The sequence below is a fragment of the Panthera onca genome, chromosome C2 (genome assembly GCF_046562875.1).
Source record: "Panthera onca isolate mPanOnc1 chromosome C2, mPanOnc1 haplotype 2, whole genome shotgun sequence".
Taxonomy (NCBI): domain Eukaryota; kingdom Metazoa; phylum Chordata; class Mammalia; order Carnivora; family Felidae; genus Panthera; species Panthera onca.
This window is the reverse complement of record NC_138347.1, coordinates 72,272,446-72,294,560: the sequence shown is the minus strand read 5'-3', so window position 1 is coordinate 72,294,560 and position 22,115 is coordinate 72,272,446. Positions and strand designations below refer to the sequence as shown.

Below are 22,115 nucleotides of genomic sequence, written 5' to 3'. Positions count from 1 at the left end.
TCAAATGGGTGAATTTTATAGCATGTGAACTATGATTTTAATAAAGTTATTAAAAACATATCTGAAACTAAACTTGTCAAAGTGTAATTAAAATAAAACAAATTTATTCATAGCAATACTTTCTTCAGTAAACTATTGAGAAACTTAAAGCTACTATTCAGACAATGGCAGTTGTACAAAGGGAAATTTTTTTTTTTATGTTTTTTTACTATTCTTGAGAGAGAGAGAGAGAGAGAGAGAGAGAGACAGAGCACGAGTGGGGGAGGGGCAGAGTGGGACAGAGACACAGAATCTGAAACCGCTCCAGGCTCTGAGCTGCAAGCACAGAGCCAACGCGGGGCTCGAACCCACAAACCACGAGATCAGGACCTGAGCGGAAGTTGGAGGCTCAGCCAACTGAGCCACCCAGGCACCCCAAGGAAAATTCTTTTTTTAATGTTTATTTATTTTTGAGACACACGGAGAGAGACTGAATGAGCAGGGGAGGGGCAGAAAGACAGGGAGACAAAGATTCAAAGCAGGCTTCAGGCTCTGAGCTGTCAGCACAGAGCCCCACTCAGGGGCTTGAACTCACCAGCTCCAAGATCACGACCTGAGCCGAAGTTAGACGCTTAACCGACTGAGCCACCCAGGTGCCCCAGGAATATGCTTTCTTTTTGATCAAAATTTATGTCAAGAATTTTCCTTTGGGGCGCCTGGGTGGCTTAGGTTGGTTAAACCTCTGACTTCAGCTCAGGTCATGATCTCACGGCTCATGTGTTGATCTGTGCTAACAGCTCAGAGCCTGGAAACTGCTTCTGATTCTGTCTCCATCTCTCTCTGCCTCTCCCCCGCTCATGCATGGTTTCTCTCTCTCTCTCTCTCTCTCTCAAATATAAATAAACATTAAAAAAAATTTTTTTTTTAAATGAGAAAGCATATTCCTGAAGGCAAAACACAGTTCATTAACATTAAATGTCAAAATATTCATTCTGGCGTTTAGAAAAGCAAGTTTTGGGGGCGCCTGGGTGGCGCAGTCGGTTGAGCGTCCGACTTCAGCCAGGTCACGATCTCGCGGTCCGTGAGTTCGAGCCCCGCATCAGGCTCTGGGCTGATGGCTCGGAGCCTGGAGCCTGTTTCCGATTCTGTGTCTCCCTCTCTCTCTGACCCTCCCCCGTTCATGCTCTGTCTCTCTCTGTCCCAAAAATAAAATAAAAAACGTTGAAAAAAAAAAAAAAAAAAAAAAAAAGAAAAGCAAGTTTTGTTTTGTTTTACTTTTCAAAAGGCCCAGGGAAATTTACATTTTATACATATGCATATGTAATAATATATAATATGTGAACACATTATGCATATATTAACATGTTATTTAACATATATTAATATATTACCATTATAAATTAACATAATATACAAAACATACTTATATATTATATAAATAAGTGTAACTTATAAATGTGATTATATTAAAGGTATATATTTAACGTGACTTTAACATATATATTAAAGATATATATAGGGTGAAAAGAATATACCATTTTCTGGTCAAACACTGATTTAAAAAAATACTAATTTACACAGATTTACTAGCTGACACAAAAGTTCTAGGGACAAGTCTGACCTTTTGCTAAGGATAAAAAGGTCGAGATCTAGGTAAAAAAGTCAAGATCATTTGGCCAAGTGGTCTCTATTTCTTCCTTGAACATAGCCCTTATTTCTGTGAAAATGCAGTCAAATTAAGTACAATTAATTAAAACTACATGGGTGAATTTTAGCTCAATCATGTTTTTAAAAAGTACATGTATGGAGGTGCCTGGGTGGCTCAGTCAGCTAAGCGTCTGACTTCGTCTCAGGTCATGATCTCTCGGTTTGTGAGTTTAAGCCCTGCGTCGGGCTCTGTGCTGAGATGACAGCTCAGAGCCTGGACTCTGTGCTTCAGATTCTTTCTGTGTCTCCCTCTCTCTCGGCCCCTCCTCCATTTGCATTCTGTCTGTCTCTCTCAAAAATAAACATTAAAAAAATTTTTTAAAAATTAAAAAAATTTTAAAAAGTACATGTATGACTTTAGGGGTCAGAGAAACATATTAAATGACTCCCTGGGGATGTAATTAGCAAAATCCACTAGAGGAAATAGGACCCATGATCCTGTTTCTTCAACAAATAAAATGCAAGGAAAAGAGAATCTAACAATAAGTGTGAAGAAGCCTAAATATCGAAAGAGATTCAAAAGATACAGTGATGTATGGACTTTATTCTGATCCTGATTTGAACAAATAAACTATTTTTAAAAATCCACTATACTCCAATTCTTACCAAATGATTTTAATTCCAAGGTATAAAATCTTTAAGTTCTAATGCTTATTTTATATTCATATATTTTTGAACCAATTTCAAATTTTTGAATGACTTAAACATTTTTTTACTTCATAGTCCGTGTGTTTAATATAGGAAAACAATGCTCCTCCTGTCCCACTGACAATAAATATATTTCTAGTATGAACATGCCTATAAATCAGCATCTTTCTCTTCTATTGCTGGGAGTCATTCAAAAGCAGTGACAAGAAAAAACAAACAATAGGCCAAAACATCCACTTTTGGCAAAACTAAGAGAATAGCATACTCCCCAGACTCCAAATTATGCATGAGAGCTGCTCCAATCAGTTTACAAAAGGCAGATCTAGAGCAGGGGAAAAAGTAGAGACAAGAACCATAGCTTAGGTTTTTATTTTTCCAGAAGCAATCTTTTTATCTAGGTGTGCTTCAAAATTCTGCAATCCCATTTGAATCAGCCTTTTACCATTGCTGGACATCTTACCAGGAGGAGTAAAGCTCAGATATTTCTGCTTCACCGTGTTGGAGTCATAGAACTTTAAGACATCCAGCACGGCCTGAGGATTCTTCTTTTGCTCTAGTTTGGTGATATTGGAGGTCTGTAATAATCGAGCCCACTGTTCTGGCATGCCCTAACAAAAAAGATATTAAGAAATTAGTGGTTTTGAGTTGCTCTAATAAAATCAACTTCCAGAGGAAAATGACAAGATACATAAAAAACAAGTCAATCTGCATAACTGCAGGCCTGACTAAATTGTAGGTCTTATTTTTCTAAAGGTCAATTTTTCTAAGTCTATTTTGCATAATTTTAACTAATGGGCTCAGCTCCCTAGAAGAAAGATACATCCAACCACAAACACTTTCATAAGAGAAAAGCACTAAAAGTTCACAGTTAACATGTGGACAGAAAAGTTAACTTGAAACATAATGATGCAAGGAAAGGTTTAAGTGCAGGGACATAAACGAGTCCCAGTCTGGTAAACTTACAGTGAATTCTCCAGTAACTGCATCAAAGCCAACATGAATAGTGTGCTCAAAATCAGATGGAGGAGAAATTTCTGGCCGTTCCTTTTCTTTCTTCTTACTTCCTAGAGGGCATTAAAAAAAGAATCATCTATTTAAACAAGATTAATAAAGGTACTCATAATTAGGTTTTTCCCCAAACCAGATCAGGAACAAAGTTATTCTAGAAGAGACTTCCCCTAAAGACACTGGCTGATAGAAAACTGATAAAAGAAGTAAAGTAACCTATTCTGTCATCAAGCAGAGGTGGGGACAACCAGACAATGGCCTGATTAAAGAGGTACAAAGACTGACCCAGCACTGGGCCTGAATAAAAGAGCACAGGGCAGAAGACACAGCCCTTTAGAACACTGGTTCTCATAAAAGCCTACACTTCAGTTCACTGAGCAAACTAGAAAACAATGTCTATTTCCATCAGGCTATCTTCATCCCAAAAGAACTTACATTATTATGATGGTATAGACAAAGAGTCTATGTGCATGCCTCTTGTGCAACGCTAACCCTTCCTTTTTATAAGGTTAATAACTGTTACATCTTAACACTTTCCAGTGTTTCTGTGGTTGTACCAATTATTTTTGCTACATTTCTGACACACATCAGTAATATCCTCCGTAATTTAGGGCGCTTGGGTGGCTCAGGTGGTTAAGTGTCAGACTTTGGCTCGTGTCATTTCATGGTTCGTGGTTCAAGCCTCGTGTCAGGCTCTGTGCTGACAGCTCAGAGCCTGGCACCTGCGTTGGATTCTGTGTCTCCCTCTCTCTCTGCCCCTCCCCCACTCATGCTCTCTCAAAAATGAATAAACGTTAAAAAAAAATAATATTCTCTATAATTTAAACACATCTGTTCCTCCCTACCCCTGCCCCCCCCCCCCCCCCCCCCACCTCCCACCTGCCTTGCTCTTATATCCTGCTTTAATCTGCAGTTTATGCCTAGGCTTCTGGCCTAGCTATTGTCCTAGGACATTCCTAAACTTTTACCCTGTGCTAGAATCTATTTTCTGGATTATTCTGTTTCCTTCTTCTTAGTTTACCCCTTGATAATTTTTGACTATATATATTTAGGTTGAAAATGTTCCCCCGCCCCCCCTTGGAATTTCTTCTAATTTCCAGCGTTGCTATTTAGAAGGCCAATGCCATTCTGAACCACTGTGGAAAATCAACTATCCAAATATGCCTGAGTCTATTTCTAGATGCTCAACTCTGTTGCAATGATCTCTTTACCTTTATGCCAATACCAGCCTGCCTTGACTACTGTAGTTTAAAAATAAACACTTGAAACTACATAGTATAAGCCTTGCCACTTTTTCCTTTTTCAAAGTTGTTTGGCTATTCTAGGTCCTTTGCAATTCCATGCAAATTTTACTTAAGTTTTTAAATGTCTATTTAAAATTTTTAAAAAATGTTTTATTTTAGGGGCGCCTGGGTGGCTCAGTCAGTTGAGTGTCCAACTTCGGCTCAGGTCATGATCTCACAGTCTGTGAGTTTGAGCCCCGTATCAGGTTCTGTGTTGACAGCTCGGAGCATGGAGCCTGCTCTAAATTCTGTCTTCCTCTCCCTCTACCCCTCCCCCATGCTCGCACTCTGTCTCTCTCTCTCAAAAATAATGAATAATCATTTTTAAAAAATGTTTTATTTTATTTTTGAGAGAGAGAGCAAGCAGGGGAGATGCAGAGATAGAGGGAGACAGAGGATCTGGAGTGGGCTCTGTGCTGACAGCAGAGAGCCCGATGTGGGGCTCAAACTCACCAACCATGAGATCATGCCCTAAGTCAAGTGGGACACTCAACCAACTGAGCCACCCAGGCGCCCCTATTTATTTTTTATTTTTGAGAGAGAGCGCAGTGCACATGCGTGTGAGTGGGGTAGGGGCAGAGAGAAAGGGAGAGAGAGAATCCCAAGCAGGTTCCCAGCTATCAACCAGAGCCTGACACAGAGCCTGATCTCAAAACCATGGGATCATGACCTGAGACAAAATCAAGAGCCAGAGGCTTAACCATCTGAGCCACCTAGGCATTCCTGCGTGCAAATTTTAGAACGAGCCTGATAATTTCTACAGAAAATCCTCCTCAGATTTTGATTGGAATTGCACTGAATCTACAGATCAATTCAGGGAGAACTGATTTCTTAACAATATTGAATCTTCTAATTGATGAAAAACAGCAAATCTCTCCATTCATTTAGGACTTCTTTAACTTCTCTCAGCAATATTTCAGTTACCAGTGTATAGATGTCACTGCTTCTGTCAGATTTCTGCCTCAGTATTTAAAAATTTCTGTTGCAACTGCAATAGTACAACTTTTTATTTATTTATTATATCACTCCAGGCATTGGTGGCTTTAATGGCAAAGCCAGTTAGTGAAGGAGTGTTCTTACAATGCAAGATACTAGCACTTACTGAACTTTGAAAAGGTGTTCTGGTTAACTGTGATAGTATGTTTTACTAGTGAAAGAAACTCTTTCTCTCCTGCCAAGGCACCTTTATGTAAAAGCACTTAGTCGGAGGTCACTTTTTTTTTTTTTTAAAGTAAACTCTATCCCCAACATGGGGCTCAAACTTGTGACCCCAAGATCAAGAGTCACATGTTCTAGTGACTGAGCCAGCTGGTACCCCACAAATGGTACAGCTTTTTAAATTTGGTTTTCAACTGTTCATTGACAGCACAGAGAAACCCTGATATAGAGCTTATACCTGAAACTTTACAATGTCTACTTTTTAGTTCCAGTGACAGCTTTGTAGCTATTACAGGATTTCATATAAAAATTCAATCATGTTTTTGGTGAATAAAGGTTTACTTCTTTCTCATTCTGACATCCTTTCATCTCTTTTTCTTATCTTACTGCACTGGCTACAACCTCTAGTACACTGTTGGTCTTAAAGGAAAAACATTCTTTTTTTTTTTTTTTTTTTTTTTTCACAATTAAGTTTGACACTAGTGTAGTTTTTCAAAGATGCTCTTTTTATCAGGTTAAGGGCATTTCCTTCTATTCCAAGTTTGCTGAATGTTTTTATCAGAAACAAATATTAGATTCTGTCAAATGCTTCTTCTGTAACTACTGAGATGAACATGTTTTATCTTTCTTATTTTGTTAATATAATAAATTACATGGACTGATTCCCAAATGTTGCACCAACCCTGCATTCCTGAAATGATATCCACCTGGACAGTATGTACTATTACGCTTTTCATATACTGTGAGATTCTAATTGCTAAAATCTTGCTAAGATTTTCCATCTATGTTAAGAGAAACATTGGTATGTCGCTTTCTTTTTTGTGATATCTTTGGTTGGGGCATCGGAGTAACGCTGGTCTCATAAAATAAGTTGGGAAGTATTCCTTCTCATTCAATTTTCTGGAAGATTATGTAGAAATGTTGACATTTCTTCCTAATGTTTGGTAGAATTCACCAATGGAGCCATCTGGGTCTGACATTTTCTTTGTGGACAGTTAATAACTACAAACTAAATTTTCCTAAGAAATAGTGTTTTTAGGTTACCCATTTCTTCTTGAATGAATTTTGAAAATTTGTGTTTTTCAAGAGATTTACCCACTTTATCTAACATGCTGAATTTGTTACCTATCATTTTTAGTATCTGTAAAAATGCCACCTCTTAGGGCTCCTGGGTAACTCAGTCGGCTAAGCATCTGACTCTTGGTCTCAACCCAGGTCATGATCTCATGGGTTCATGAGATCGAGCCCTGCATCCAGCTCTGCACAGACAGTGCAGAACCTACTTGGAATTCTCTCTCTCTGCCCTTCCCCCCTACTTGCTCTCTGAGTAAATAAACATTAAAAAAATTGTTTTTAAATGCCACCTCTTTCTTTCTCAATGTTGGTAATTTGTGTCTTCTCTCCCCACCCTACTCACCATTATGTCTGCCTAGAGGTTTATTCATTTAATTGATATTCTCAATAAATCAGCTTGTGGTTTCACTGATTTTTCTATTTTATTGATCTCCACTTTAATTTTTGTTATTTCTTTTCTTCTACTACTTTGGATCTCACTCACTCTTCCCTTCTAGTTTATTAAGACAGCTTTGCTTAAGTCGTTGATTTGAAATCTTTTTCTTTTCTCATATGGGTGTTTAGTGGCATAAATTTTCCTCTAAGTATTATCTTAGCAGCATCATACAGATACTGATGCTTTGAATTTTCATTCTGTTTAATATACTTCCTAAATATCTTTTGAGTTCTTTATTTAGAAGTGGGTTTTTTTGTTATTTTACTTTTAAAATATTTCCAGAAATTTCTCTGTTACTGATTTTTAATTTAATTATATTGTGGGCACAGAATATACTTCATGTGATTTAAATTCTTCTGAATTGTTAGGTTTTAAAAATCTCCTTAGAATATGATCTCAGGATGTGTTCTGTGTTCACTTAGAAAAGAATATGTATTCTGCTGGGTGGAGTGTTCTATAAATGTCAGCTGGTCAAGGTGATTGATAGTTTTAGCACTTTTCTATCTATTTGCTCTATCAATTATTGATAAAAAGTATCCTGGAATCTCCAACTGTAAGTGTACTTATCTATTTCTCCTTAAAATTCTATCTGTTTTTGCCTCATGTATTTCAAAGTCCTATTATTAAGTGCATAAATGTTTACATCTATTATATCCTCTTGATGAATTGACTGACATTATACCATTATAAAATAACCTATTTCTTATCCTTATCCCTTAAATATTTAGAGCAGTATTTTTTGCTCTATAGTCTACCTTATCTAACATCAGTCAGTACAGGTTTTCTTTTCACCGTTAGCATACTTTAAAAATCCAAAGCAGGCTCCAGGCTCTGAGCTGTAAGCACAGAGCCCGATGCAGGGCTTGAACTTGTGAACTGTGAGATCATGACCTGAGCTGAAGCTGGATGCTTAACTGCCACCCAGGCACCCCTAACAAACTCTGCTTTTAAATTGGGGTGTCTAGACCAGTTACAATTAATGTGATTATCTATACAGCTGGGTTTAAAATCACTATTCTATTATTCGTTTTCTAATGGTCTCTATTCTTTGTTTACATTTTCCTCTTTTTGTTCTTTTGGATTAACTAAGTATTTTTTATAATTCCCTTTTATCTCCTTTGTTGTTGTTGTGTTGTTTAAATAGGCTTCATACCCAGTGCAGAGCCCATCATGGGGCTTGAACGCACAACGCTGAGGTCAAGACCTGAGCTGAGATCAAGAGCCGGACACTCTAACGGACTGAGCCACCCAGAGCCCCTCCTTTGTTGGTTTTTTAAGTGGTAACTCTCTATACGCCATAAAGTTAATCTGGGTTTTATTTATATATAGAGTTGTGCCACCATCACTGCAATCCAACCATGGAACATTTTCATCATCCCTAAAAGAAACCTTGTACTCATCAGCAATCACTACCCATTAATCCCACTCCCCCTACCAAGCTCTACACAACCACTAATCTTGGTCACCACACATCTGCCTATTCTGGCCATTTCATATAAATAGGACCACATGGGGGCACCTGGGTGGCTCAGTTGGTTAAGCGTCTGACTCTTGGCTCAGCTTAGGTCATGAACTAGCAGTTTCCTGAGTTCGAGCCCTGTGATGGGCTCTGCACTGATAGTATGGAGCCTGCCTAGGATTCTGTCTCTCTCTCTGCCCTACTTGTGCTGTCTCTGTCACTCTCAAAATAAACAAACTTAAAAAAAGAAAAAGGACCACACAACATGTGTGTAAATGGCTTTTACTTAGTTTCTGAGGTTGATCTGTGATAGAATGTATCAGTACTTCGTTTCTTAAACACTTGATTATTTTTTCAGAGATTTAGACAAGAAAAAACATTTTCAGTGATTTTCATTCCTTTATGCAGATCCACATTTCCATCTGACAACATCTTCCTTCTGCCTGAATGATTTGGTTTAACATTTCTTACAGTGCAGGCCTGCTGGTGATCAATTCTTTCAGCCTTTACACATTTAAAAAAGCCTGTTTCCCCTTCACTTTTGAAAGATACGTTCACAAGACAGAGAATTCCAAGTTAACAGACTTTTTTCTTTCAGTACTTTAAAGATATTGCCCCATGTCTTCTGGGATGCACCATTACTTCCATAAAGTCCGCTGTCATTTTTTGTTCCTATACATGTGTGTCTTTTCTTTCTGGCAGCTTATTTTTTCAGCTTACAACAGTAAGGTTTTTTGTTTTTTAACAGACTTCATTTTTTAGAGAAGTTTTAGGTTCACAGAAAATTGAGCCAAGGTCTGAAAGCTTTTAAGATTTTCTCTTTATTATTGGTTTTAAACAATTTGATTATGTGCCAGGGTGTAGTTTTCATCATATTTTTTGTGCCTGGAATTCACTATCTTCTTGAATCTATGGGTTTATAATTTTCATTAAATTTGTAAAGTTTTCAGCCACTTTTTAAAAAGTACTTTTTTTTTTTTTTGTTTCCCCCTCCCATTCTTTGGAGACTTCAATTACACTTGTATCAGGTCTGCATGAAGTTATCCCACAGCTATTCACTTTTGTTTCAGATTTTTCCTCTTTCGTTTTATTTTATTAAAAAAAATACTTATTTTGGGAGACAGCATGCGTGCACAGTCGTGCACATGAACAGGGGAGGGGCAGATAGAGAGGAGACAGAGAGAACCTCAGCAGAGAGCCCGATATGGGGCCTGAACCCACGAACTGTGAGATCATGACCTGAGCTGAAATCAAGAGTCAGATGCTTAATATACTCGGCCACCCAGGTGCCCCTCTCTAAAATATCGTTGTAGATGGTTTCTATTGCCATGGTCTTCAAATTCACTAATCTTTTCTTCTGCAAGCCTAATCTGTGATTCTTATCCCTTGTATTTTCCATCTCTAAAATTTTTTTCTTTATCTTCCATCGCTACTTCTAAATATGCTGAATCTTTCTTTTGGGTTCTTCAACAAATAGAATATAATTATTTCTATGTCCTTGCCTACTAATTCTATCATCTGTGTCATTTCTGGATTGATTTTACTCATTATGGGTCTTTGCATGCCTGGAAAATATTGACTGGATGGCAGACATCAAAAATTTTCCGTGGTAGGTGCCTGATATTTTTGTATTCCTATCAATATTGGTGAGCTTTGTTTTGAGACACACACAGGTGATTCTAAGCTGTTTACTTATATAGGAAAGAAACAAATTTAGAAAGAGTTGATCCTTTTAGGAATTAAAGTTTTGTTAGGCAAAATTGGAGCAACATTAAATCTAGAGTTAATTCTGTCCCATTACTGACGCAAGACCTCTCTCTGTTTCTTATTCTGAATGGTGGGACTAGGAAATATTCTGGGCCCTGTGTGAGCACTGAGGACAGCTTCCTCTCATCATTTCCAGTGGCTGCTTTTTCCACCTCTGGGTACTTATCTCACATGCATGTGCTACTGAAGACTCAAGGGGGATCTCTACAGATCTTTCTCCCTCTCTGGTGTGTGTATACAAACTGGCTGCCTTGACATCTCCCAGCTCCCAGCTCTGTTTCTTAGCTCTAGGAGACCACCTAATTGTCCCTCCCTGTGCTGCAGCCTGGGAACTCTTGCCAGGAAGTAAGCTGGATCAATTGTAGGGCTCACCTCAATCATTTCCTATCTCTTAGGGGTTGGTTTTCTTCATTATTTGATGGACAATATCATGAAAACCACTGTTTTGCATATTTCCCCCCCAGTTCTATTTCAGTTCTTTCAGGTGGAGGGGCAAATCTGGTCACTGTTACTCCATCTGGACTGTGTATACAACAGGTTTTGCTGTCTTAGCTATGTTATTATGAAATTTCAGGATGATATGATTTGAGGTGGTCTTTATTCTTTCATTGGGCTGGGTACTCGGTGCATCCTTTCTGTCTGGAAATTATATTCTTCAGATCTGGGAAAACTTTTCTATTATTTCTTGGATTATTTCACTTTATTTTCTTTGTTCATTATTAGTTACATCAGTACATCTTGGTCTGATCTTGTAACTGTTATATTTTTCTCATCTTTGCATTTTTAATAATCTGGGAAAATTTTCTTGACTATCTTCCAATCTTCCACCTACTGATATCTTTTGTTTGTTTTGGTAATCTTAAATGTTGATTTTCCAAGAATTGTTTCTCATTGTTCTCTGATCTGATCTTTCTCTGAGAATACTTTCCTTGTTTCATGGATGCCACTTATCTTCTTCTTGATTATATATAGTTCACTTGTGTGTATAGGCTGGTTTTCTTCATATAGCAAAGTATTAAAAAGTTAACTGGGAAATAAGTCAGCCTTTTCATTAAAGATGGGGACGGGGGGTACCTACACTTTGAAAAATCTTCTAATCTCTAGTCTGAGGGCTTTGAGTCAAGCTCTAAGTATTCTGAAGGCAGGGTAGAGAAAAGAAGTTTATTATATTAAGTTACATTGAATCTACTTTTCTTATTTTAGTGCTACATCTTTCACTGACTCCTCCAACAAGAATGAGGGGCCTCTGAAGTTTAATTTCTCCTTGAATACATATCAGCATCAGTTTGTTCTTTTGTTCTACCAGAAGATGGGACTTACAGCATTTCATTGGCTGAATAGGATAAAGAAGGAGCCCTAAGGGGCCTGACACCTCCTACATAGATTTTCCACTAATTCCCCCCCACCCATTTTCAACTTGTATATAATAGCTCTCTCACCCCACCACACATATGATGTGTGCCTCTAAATTCTAAGCCTCTGAGATTTTTACACGAAAACTGGTTCACTTCTCATAGACGTTCCCTCTGCAAATGCTTAGGATAGGTCTTCATCTGTTCAGTTTACTCAGCTGCCACTTTTCCACCCTTTCATCTTCCAAATATGTATTGAAATCTTTTGTACACTACTGTCTCCTATTCATTTTGCCCTTATGATATTTAAAAAAAATTTTTTAACTATCACTTTGCTTGGGTCTGGGGAGGGACAGCAAGATGTGGTCAATTTGCTTTGTTAACCAGAAAATTCTAGTATAAAAGAGTTAAAAGTTGTGTCTGATAGGTCTGCATATCTACAATTGGAATGTTACTATATACTATTCTTTGTTTACAAGACGCTACTGACCTAGCATCAGAAGGAAATACATATATTTTTTTGACTAGTGGTGACAGATTTGTGCTCAAATGTCCATCTCCTTTCTAGGTCTCCTTCACATATAGAATACTTATTTACAAGAGATCTGACTATATTTAACTGACTGAGCCACCCAGGTGCCTGAGATCTTACTATATTAAGAGGGCAGGGCACATTAGATGTGGCAAGGAGCAGAGGGAAATGGAACTGTTAAAGCCGAGTATAAATTTTGCTCTCCTTACTGAAATGCACAACCCCATCTATCATAAACAACCTCCTGGGGCATCCGGCTGGCTCAGTCAGTTAAGCATTTGGTTAAGTGTTCAAATCCTGATTTTGGCTCAGGTCATGATCTTGCAACTTGTGAGATGGAGCCCCGCATTGGGCTGTAATGACAACATGGAGCCTGCTTGGGATTCTCTCTCTCCCTCTCTCTGTCCCTCCCCACCATGCTCTGTCTCTTTCAAAATAAATAAACTTAAAAAGAAAAACCCTGGAGCGCCCGGGTGGCTCAGTCGGTTAAGCGTCTGACTTTGGCCCAGGTCATGATCTCACAGTTTGTGGGTTCGAGCCCTGCATTGGCCTCTGTGCTGATGGCTCAGAGCTTGTAGCCTGATTTGGATTCTGTGTCTCCCTCTCTCTCTGCCCCGCCACCGCTCATGTTCTGTCTCTCTCTCCTTCAAAAAAATTAAATGTTAAAAAAAAAAAGAAAGAAAAAGAAAAACCCAAAAACCCCTAAAACCAAAAACCTCTCATCTTCCACTACACTATGAGTATTCTGAGGTTATGCCCTCTATTTCTCTTTAGAAGACTCTTCAGAAGTCCCTAGATTTCTAACTAAGTATCCTGAATACAGAAGAAATATTTACTAACCAACTATAAACCAATAGTTTACTTTTTATATGACTCTGAATTGATGACAGCAAAATACATAATTTCACGTACTACAAAGTACTTGTTTCTTCTCCTTTAAAAAAAAAGATTTTAAGTAATCTCTACAATCAATATGGGGCTTTATCTCATAACCCCAAGATCAAGAGTTGCATGCTCTTCTGAATGAGCCAGTCAAGTGCCCCTCCTCTTCTTTTAAAAAAATCTGCTTAGAGGGTCGAGTGGGTGGCTCAGTTGGTCAGGCATTCAAGTCAGTTAGGCGTCCAGGTCATGATCTCAGAATTGTTGAGACTGAATCCCATGTCAAGTTTTGCGCTGACAGTAAGGAGCCTGCCTGGATTCTCACTCTCCCCCCCTCTCTCTGCCCCTTTCCTGCTCGCTCCTCCTCCCCTCTTTCTTTCTCTTTCTCTCTCAAAAAATAAATAAACTAAAAAAAAACTTAAGAAAAAAAAATCTGGTGCCTGAGTGGCTCAGTCAGTGAAGCGTCTGACTCTTGATTTTGGCTCAGGTCACAATCCTAGGGTTGTGGGATTGAGCCTCATATTGGGTTCCGTGCTATGTGTGGAGCCTGCTTAAAACTCTCTCTCCCTCTGCCCCTCTCCCTAGCTTGGACTCTCTGTCTAAAACAAAATAAAGAAAGACATGTAGGAAGAAGATTCCTGGTTCCATTTGTGCCTAAGACCCAGCCATATTTTTTAATTTGAGAATGTTGAGTTTAGAGACACATACTAAAGAAAGTTCCATATGTATTAGGAGTACAGAATAAAAAGTTAAATAAAAACAAGCAGAACTTAAGACATTTACATACATTAATCCACTATAAAAGAAATGACTCAATACCCTAAAAAGCTGTTTAATTCCATTTGTTTTTATATAACACACATACATACATACATGTATTTCCTGTATTTTAGTTGTCTCAGGAAAGGAGAGACTTAAAAAAATATCTAAGAAAAAAAAAAAGATAGTGAAGCATGTTTCAAATCAAACAATGTGCTAGAAGGATATTGTTACATAAACAGAATCATTCCTTTATGACTCTGGAAACCAAGAACTACAAGGACCACCACCACCAACAAAACCCCCCACCATCTTCTATCTACAGATATCCACCAGGCAACTGAATTACTAGATTGGAAGTAATGGATCAGGGAAAGAAACTCTTTTCTCTCAGAAATAAAACCCACAACTTCGTCCTTATAGAACAAAACAAGCAGGCCAGCAGCAACTTTCGGCCAAAAGGTGGGGCCCCTGAGTCATGTGTTACACAGAATGTACTTAAAAAGAGTCATAAGTATGTCACTGCCACATTCTTTAAGGCCACCACCTTTTAGGCTACACTTGAGCTAGAATATAAGGCTCGACACCGCCCCACCCCCCATCTCCTTAAAAGGGAGACTCTTCTATTTCTACTCTAACTGAATCAGTGATTACCCTTTTGTTCCTTTGACCCAGAACAACTTCAAATTAGTGAAACCAACTTTATTTCATGACAAAGAAGAGTATTCTCTAGCAAATAGGAAGACGGGTATGGGCGACTCTTATTAAAGTTAGAATTCAATTTTTGAACCAGAAGGGATATTCACAGTTCCATCATCTTCATCACTGTCCAGAAGTAAAGGTGCATACAGACTGAATAACTAGAAAATTGCCTTGGTTAATAAATACCATACCATTCAACACTAACTAACTGAATAGAGCTTTTAAAAATAAGCCAAGACAGTGGCTCATTGCCATTTTTATTAACAAAACTACAAGACTTGTTAAGCCATTGTTCACCTGGACTACTGCAAAATCCTCCTAACTAGCTTCCAACTTCAGTCTTAGGCCTCCAACAAAACTTATTTTCTATACAGCTACTAGTCTCTCCTATTTCAGACAGAAATGTGTCATGTCTTTCCCATGTTTAAAATTCTGTAATGGTTCCCTAGGAAACAGGATAAAATCTGAGCTCTATAGCATGGAATATAAGGCCCTTTATGACCTGTTCCCTGTCCACCTCTTCAGCTGCTTCTGCTGTCTGTAGTTTCTTCCATACATCATACTAGAATTCTTTCCCTCTCTTTGCTTTAGAGTCACGCTATCTACTCAGCTCCATGAATATGTACTCAGCTTTGTACTCAGCTCCATGAATATGCTATGATCCGTCTGAAACTCTTTTCTAGGCACAGAACACACATTTAACTATCAAAATCTTCCTAATTATTTTCACTTATTCATTCTTTAGTCTTCTTCAGGTCTATTGTCACTTCTTTAGGAAGCCTTCCCAGAGAGGACAGACGTCTTGTACTAATCCTATTACCACTTTCATAGTTTGTAACTTCATGTTATAGTTTTTGGTATGTCATGAGAGCAGGGATACCATCTGCTTTGCTTATCACTATCTCTGATGACTCACAGGGTACACATGATATGTATGTATCAAAATGTGAAGAGATCTGTTCAATCAAGTTGTCATAAAAAGTATAATGTCTAAGGGTGCCGGGGTGGCTCAGTCAGTTGAGCGTCTGACTTCAGATCAGGTCATGATCTCACAGTTTGTGAGCTCGAGTCCCACACTGGGCTTGCTGCTGTCGCTTCGGATCCTCTGTTCCCCACCCTCCTCCACTTGCATGGGCTCTCCCCCTCTCAAAAAGGAGTAAACATTTTAGGGAAAAAAAAAAAAAAAGTAGCAAAAAGTAGAATTTCTAATTTTCTTAACTCTTCCAGTGACACTGATTAACCAATAATGAATCACTGAGAACAGGCCAGGGTTTTGTTTTGTTTTTTTTTAATGAAAACATTAGCTGCCTGTTAGTAAGGACACCAATGAGGGATGTAAATGAATAAAATGAGTACTTCTAGATTAGGACATTAGAGATGGCAAAAATCTTACGGTAATTATGATTTTTTAAAATAAAAATACAATTTTTCCCTTCTAGATTGTTTTCAAGACTAACCACACACTGTAGCCCTCCCCTTCCTGGTCAAATCTCTTTATTTATCATGGAACAAAATCAGTGAGGAATGCCTAAAGATGAAAAGCAATTCAGATAAAACTATGGGAGAGAAACAGCCACTCAGGATGTAGGCAGGAGAATGCCAGTTCAGAAATGTCGGGATTAGTTAAGCAGGTAAGATCTCTGTGTTTACAGAAGCATGATTATGCGTGCGCATGCGCGCGCGCGCACACACACACACACACACACACACACACACACACACACGGTTCTCCCTTTTTCCTAACCCTCAAAGTTTCAGGTCACACTAATGTAGGAGGTGACAACTTCTAGGAAGAAACAAAAGTGCAGGGAGGCTGGGTTGGAAAGGGAGGGAAGAACCCTAGAGAATGAGAAGAATTAAGGAGCACCCTACCCTCCAAACATTCCATCTTTCTTTCTCCTTCTCTCTCTACAACTAGGCTACACAGAGACTGCAGGAGCTCTACTCTTACTTAACAATAAAGCTGAATGCAATTCTTCCCATCTCACTCTACAAATTCAATGCAAATCTAATGAAAACATCAGCAGGTTGTTTTTAAAAAAAAATTTTTTTTAACGTTTTATTTATTCGTGAGAGAGAAACAGAGCATGAGCGAGGGAGGGGCACAGAGAGAGAGACCAGGACACAGAATCCGAAGCAGGCTCCAGGCTCTGAGCTGTCAGCACAGAGACACCCACAAGCAGTGAGATCATGACCTGAGCCAAAGTCAGACGCTCAACCGATGGAGCCACCCAGGCGCCCCTGGTTGTTTTGTTCTTTTTTTTTTAAAGTACGTGATAAACAAATTCTAAAATTTAAAGAGAAGAGCAAAAGGACAAAAGATCATAAAGAAGAACCTGATAGCAGGTTTGCTCTCTCAGGCATTAAGAATTATAAGCTATAATGATTAAGACAGTACAGTATTAGCTCAGGTACAAATAAGCCAATGCAATAAAGTAGACAATAGAGAAACAGACCCTGGCATACTGGGAAACCTGACAGATAAGGGCTAGTATGGCAGGTCAGTGGGGAAATGACAAAAGTTTCAATGAAAGGTTGGGAACACTGGTTCAAAAAAAGTGAAAATGGATCTCTCTTTATACATACCCAAAAACCAAATCCAGACAGTTCAAAGGTTTAAATTATAAAAGGCATACTGTTAAACCTTTAGAAAAATATAAGAAAACATCTTTGACCCATAGTTTGGCAAAGATTTCTTAAAACACAAAAAGCTCATATTTGATAAAGGGATTGATCGATTTAACTACACCAAAATTAGTAACTTCTATTCAACAAAAGATATCACTGAGAGGGTGAAAAGGCAAATCACCACTTGGAAAACTATATTTAATAACATTTAGCTGACAAAGGATTAGTATACAGACAATAAGAAATGTTTATTAATAAAGAAGGAAAAAGCAACTCCACAGAAAAATGGACTGAGGAATATGTAACAGAAAACACAAATAACTGGTAAATTAACATATGAAAAGATAATTTCCCAAGTCTTCAGGGAAATGGAAATTAAACCCACAATGAGATACTATCTCATACTTCCCAAGGTGGCAAAAATTCAAGTCCTGTAAAACAGGAATTTGCAAGGATGTTCAGCAAACATTCATGTTTTGTGGGTAAGAATGAACACTAAAAAGACTTCAGAAAACAATCTGACAAACCTACTCAAGACAAACATGGGAATACCCTGTAACCCTACAATTTTACTCCCAAGTATACATCTCAGAGCAATTTTTAAATCTTTGGCCAAGACCCACATCAATATGTTTACGTTCTGACCTAATACACACATAACTGAAACAAAAGTTTCATGAATTCATGAAACAAACATTTTTTTTTTTCTTTTTTCTTTTTGAGAGAGGGAGAAAAAGAGAATATCCCAGGCAGTTTCCACATTCAGCACGGAGCCCAATTTGGGACTTCATCCCATGACCCTGGGGTCATGTCTTGAGCCTAAATCAAGAGTAAGACGCTAGGGGCAGCTGAGTGGCTCAGTTGGTTAAGCCTCTGACTTCGTCAGGTCACGATCTCATGGTTCATGAGTTCAAGCCCCAGGTCGGGCTCTGTGCTAACAGCTCAGAGCCTGGAGCCTGCTTCAGATTCTGTGTCTCCCTCTCTCTCTGATCCAGCCCTGCTCGTGCTCTGTCACTCTCTCTCTCGAAAATAAATACTAAAAAAAAAAAAAAAAAAAAAAAAGAGAGAGAGAGAGACACAACTGACTGAGCCACCCAGGTGCCCCCATGACACAACTCTTGCACAGTGTGCGACATACTCTGATTATTTCTATTTCATTTAACATTATACCTACTATATAGATTTCACAAGACACTAATGCAGTGGTTCTTAACATTGGATACACATTAGATACACCAGAGGTATTTAAAAAATTAAAAACAAGAACAAAACTGATGCCCAGGTAAGTCCCTGAAGACTGATTCAATTGGTCTGAGATGGAGCTTGGACATAGATTTATTTTTTTAAGTCCCTCCCCCACCAAAAAGAGATTCTAATAAGCAATGAGAATCAAGAACTAAACTAATGGGTCACCTGATGCTTAATAAGCACTGCCATAGAGAAATACTTGCACATGCCCTCAAGATTACCCATAGAGCAGCACTGTTCATGAAAACAACCCAGATATCTTTTGATAGGAGACCAGCTAACTAAACTGCCATATATTTATACAGTGTACTAGTATACATCAGTGAAAATGAACAAAACACAGCTGCATATAACAACATCAGCAGTGAAAATGAACTATAGCTACGTATACCAAAATGCATCTCAAAAGCATAAAGTTGAGTGAAAAATGTAAAATGTAAGTCCTGGAAAAATGCATACATTATGATTCCATTTATAAAATGTTCCCAAATAGGCAAGCTTAAACCATATGTTGTTTGGAGATATTATGTTGTAAAACTATAATAAAAAGCAAGGGAAAAAAACTGCATAATTCAAGAGGGTAGATATTGGTGGGAGGTGGAGAAAAGAGAGATTGGGTGTGGCAGATGGGGGCTTCAGAGGTATTGATAAAATTCTAGGCTGGGTTATGTAAAGTTCTAGGCTGGGGAGATAAAAATGGTGTATAATGTGATATGGTGATATAACGATTATGGCTTTCACAGGTGTACCCACTGGTCAAAACTGTACAGTTAATTTCTGTACATTTCAATCTATGTAAATTTTCATTGATTATGTATTCTTAACTCTCAAGTAAAATGTGTATTATTTTTTCATTTAATATTCAGTTACCATTCAATTTACAGCTCTGTAAGGGGAGAAATATATTGGAAAAAAAGACAATTCTCTCATTCTGAAAATTCTGGATTTTGCTTTGCAATAAGGGATAGCAACACACACACATGCATACAAACACACACAAAAGTACTATCTTCGAAGTTAAAAATATCAAGCTTAAGTATTTAGAAATGACAGGGTCTAGGAAGGAAGGGTGAGGACACATGAAAAGTAATTTACGCCAACTGTTTCTTTCCTTGAATAGTATTTATCTTCAGTTTTATACCCAACTGCACTCATACTCGAAACTTAGTGAAAACTACCAGTCATTATACTTTGAAGTTACAACCCTATGACAAAAATGTTCTGAATATAAGCCTATCCACCATATCAGATAAATTTTAAACTTTTGCTGTCTCTTCTTTTACATAAATTCAATCTCTATCCTGATGTACTTTGGTTGATCAAGAAAGCTAAAGGCTAAGGAACACAAAGCTAACTTCTTTAAATGAGACAAAAGGAAAAGTTTTTCCAATTACCACTGCAAATAAGAAATCTTTCTTTGCAATACCAAATCAATTTCTTCACCTTATCATTTGATGGTTTTTACTCTTACTACTTCACTTCAGTGACCTATAAATCTGTCTAAAAAATAATAATTAAATTCCTTTCCTGTTTTTTTCAGGATAAAAAACATTAAATGATATAAAAACACTAAAATGACTTCACATTTTGATTATGACCTCTGCATTGAAAATCTATAGGAATTTTTCCAATTAACTTTCAAATCTGTTAACCTGTTAAAAAAATAAATAACAACAACCCCCCCCAAAAACATCTTTGAAATAACTCAAGTGAATGCTTTACATAAAAAAATGGAGTCACAAATCCCTATTACCATAGTCATCAATTTTAACAAGTCTCCTAAATATGTCCTGTATGTTTTCTTGATTTTAAGATGTCAATAATATGGAAACATTAATATAACAGAAAGTTTAATTGTATTAGCTCCCCATCAACACAACAGTCATTTAATGATGATTATACTGGCCATTTCCATTGGTTGGCAGGAGGCTCTTCCACTAAAAGCTCCCATAGTTTCCACTGTATCATTTTTCTTGCCAGACTTAGTTCATTTTCAGCCTGAAGAATCACCTCTTCTGGTTGGCCACCCTTAAGTTGGTCTTCTAATTTCTTAACATCTGGTTACACTTTAACCATACTCAACTTCTCATTTGTAATCTGTTCTGTATACTTTCTATTGCTGCATTTTTAGGAATTTGCTCAAGAACATCAAGAATCGTTGTGTACAATATTCTTAGCCTCTTGTGTGGACTTACACAAAGCCAAAACCACAAGGCCAGTAGTCTTCTTCAGCAAACCTGCCATGGCCACGCCAACAGGCCCTGTATATTTATTATTATATACAAAGCACTACTCCTCTTCCATTTGGATTTCCTTCACCATGTTAACTTGGCTATCTATGAGTGGAAATATATCCTTATCTACACTTATATCTATTATTAGCTATCAGAGCCATATAGCCATGCTTAATGTAATTAAATAAACTAATCCCTAATTCTTACTCTAAAACCCATTACCAGTCCATAATGCCTATCTAATTCTAAAATCCAAAAAGCTCTGAAAACCACAAGTTCTTTCCTGAGGCTTGGCACCAAAACAAATTTAGTGACTTCAATTTATAGGAGATGACTATTTATAGTTTTTATCCCAGCTTGTGTGACTAGGCCAGTGGTTGTTAACTGGAGGTGATTTTGCTCCACAGAGGATATGTAGCAATGTCTGGAGACATTTTTAGTTGTCATAGCTGGGTGGGAGGTGCTACTGACATCTAGTTGGTAAAAGCTAGGAATGGCTTATAGGATGTTCTATAATGCACAAGATCAATCCCTGCATCAAAGTTATTTGGCCCCCAAATGTCAATCTTACTGAGATTGACAAACCTTGGACCAGACTCATGTTTGCAGAAGACACATTAATGTACTAATCACGGAGTGCTGCCTTGGAGGGCATTAACAGAATACAAGATTAAAAAATAGTACTAAGTATTACTACTACTGAAAAATCACAAACTCTCTCAATGAGTTCTTTCTCAAATCTCCAAATCTCATTCACGTTGGGAAGCTCATGTCTTAGAAAATGAAGGAGAGGATTAGAGAAATTCATTTGATATACCAAGTATATGAGTAAAAACTTAGTTTTATTCTTTATTATCAGAGTTAAGAGAAACTAGCCTAATAGTGCCTATATACCACCATCAATTGTTTTCTTAGATTTGTTATTGTTCTCACCATAAAATATCAACTTATTATTATAATTTAATTAAAAAGATACCATAATTGAGAAAAAAAAAAGATATCAAAATCGGTAACATAAAATACAACTGAGACTCGTCGGGCACCTGGGTGGCTTAGTTGGTTGAGCATCTGATGTCAGCTCAGGTCAGGATCTCACAGTTCATGGGTTTAAGCACCACGTTGGGCTCAGAGCCTGCTTTGGATTCTCTGTTTCCCTCTCTCTCTCTGCCTAATCCCCCAACACTCTCTCTCTCTCTCTCAAAAATAAACATCAAAAAAAAAATTATAATAATAACCAAGACTCTTGAAGCCACAATAGCTAT

At 37.7% G+C, this 22,115-nt stretch overlaps 1 protein-coding gene and 1 pseudogene across 1 annotated transcript in view; both read right to left on the bottom strand.

The window, feature by feature from the left end:
* PAK2 (p21 (RAC1) activated kinase 2) overlaps window positions 1-22,115 on the bottom strand; it is a 91,141-nt gene that overhangs the window by 26,075 nt on the left and 42,951 nt on the right. Inside the window, exons 3-4 of the mRNA XM_060639621.3 lie at window positions 3,298-3,398; window positions 2,795-2,942 (exon numbers count right to left, since the gene is read on the bottom strand). Of these exons, the coding sequence (XP_060495604.1) occupies window positions 2,795-2,942; window positions 3,298-3,398 (249 nt within the window). The remainder of the gene's footprint in view (window positions 1-2,794; window positions 2,943-3,297; window positions 3,399-22,115) is intronic.
* LOC132683566 (NADH dehydrogenase [ubiquinone] 1 alpha subcomplex subunit 5 pseudogene) lies at window positions 4,283-22,113 on the bottom strand (annotated as a pseudogene).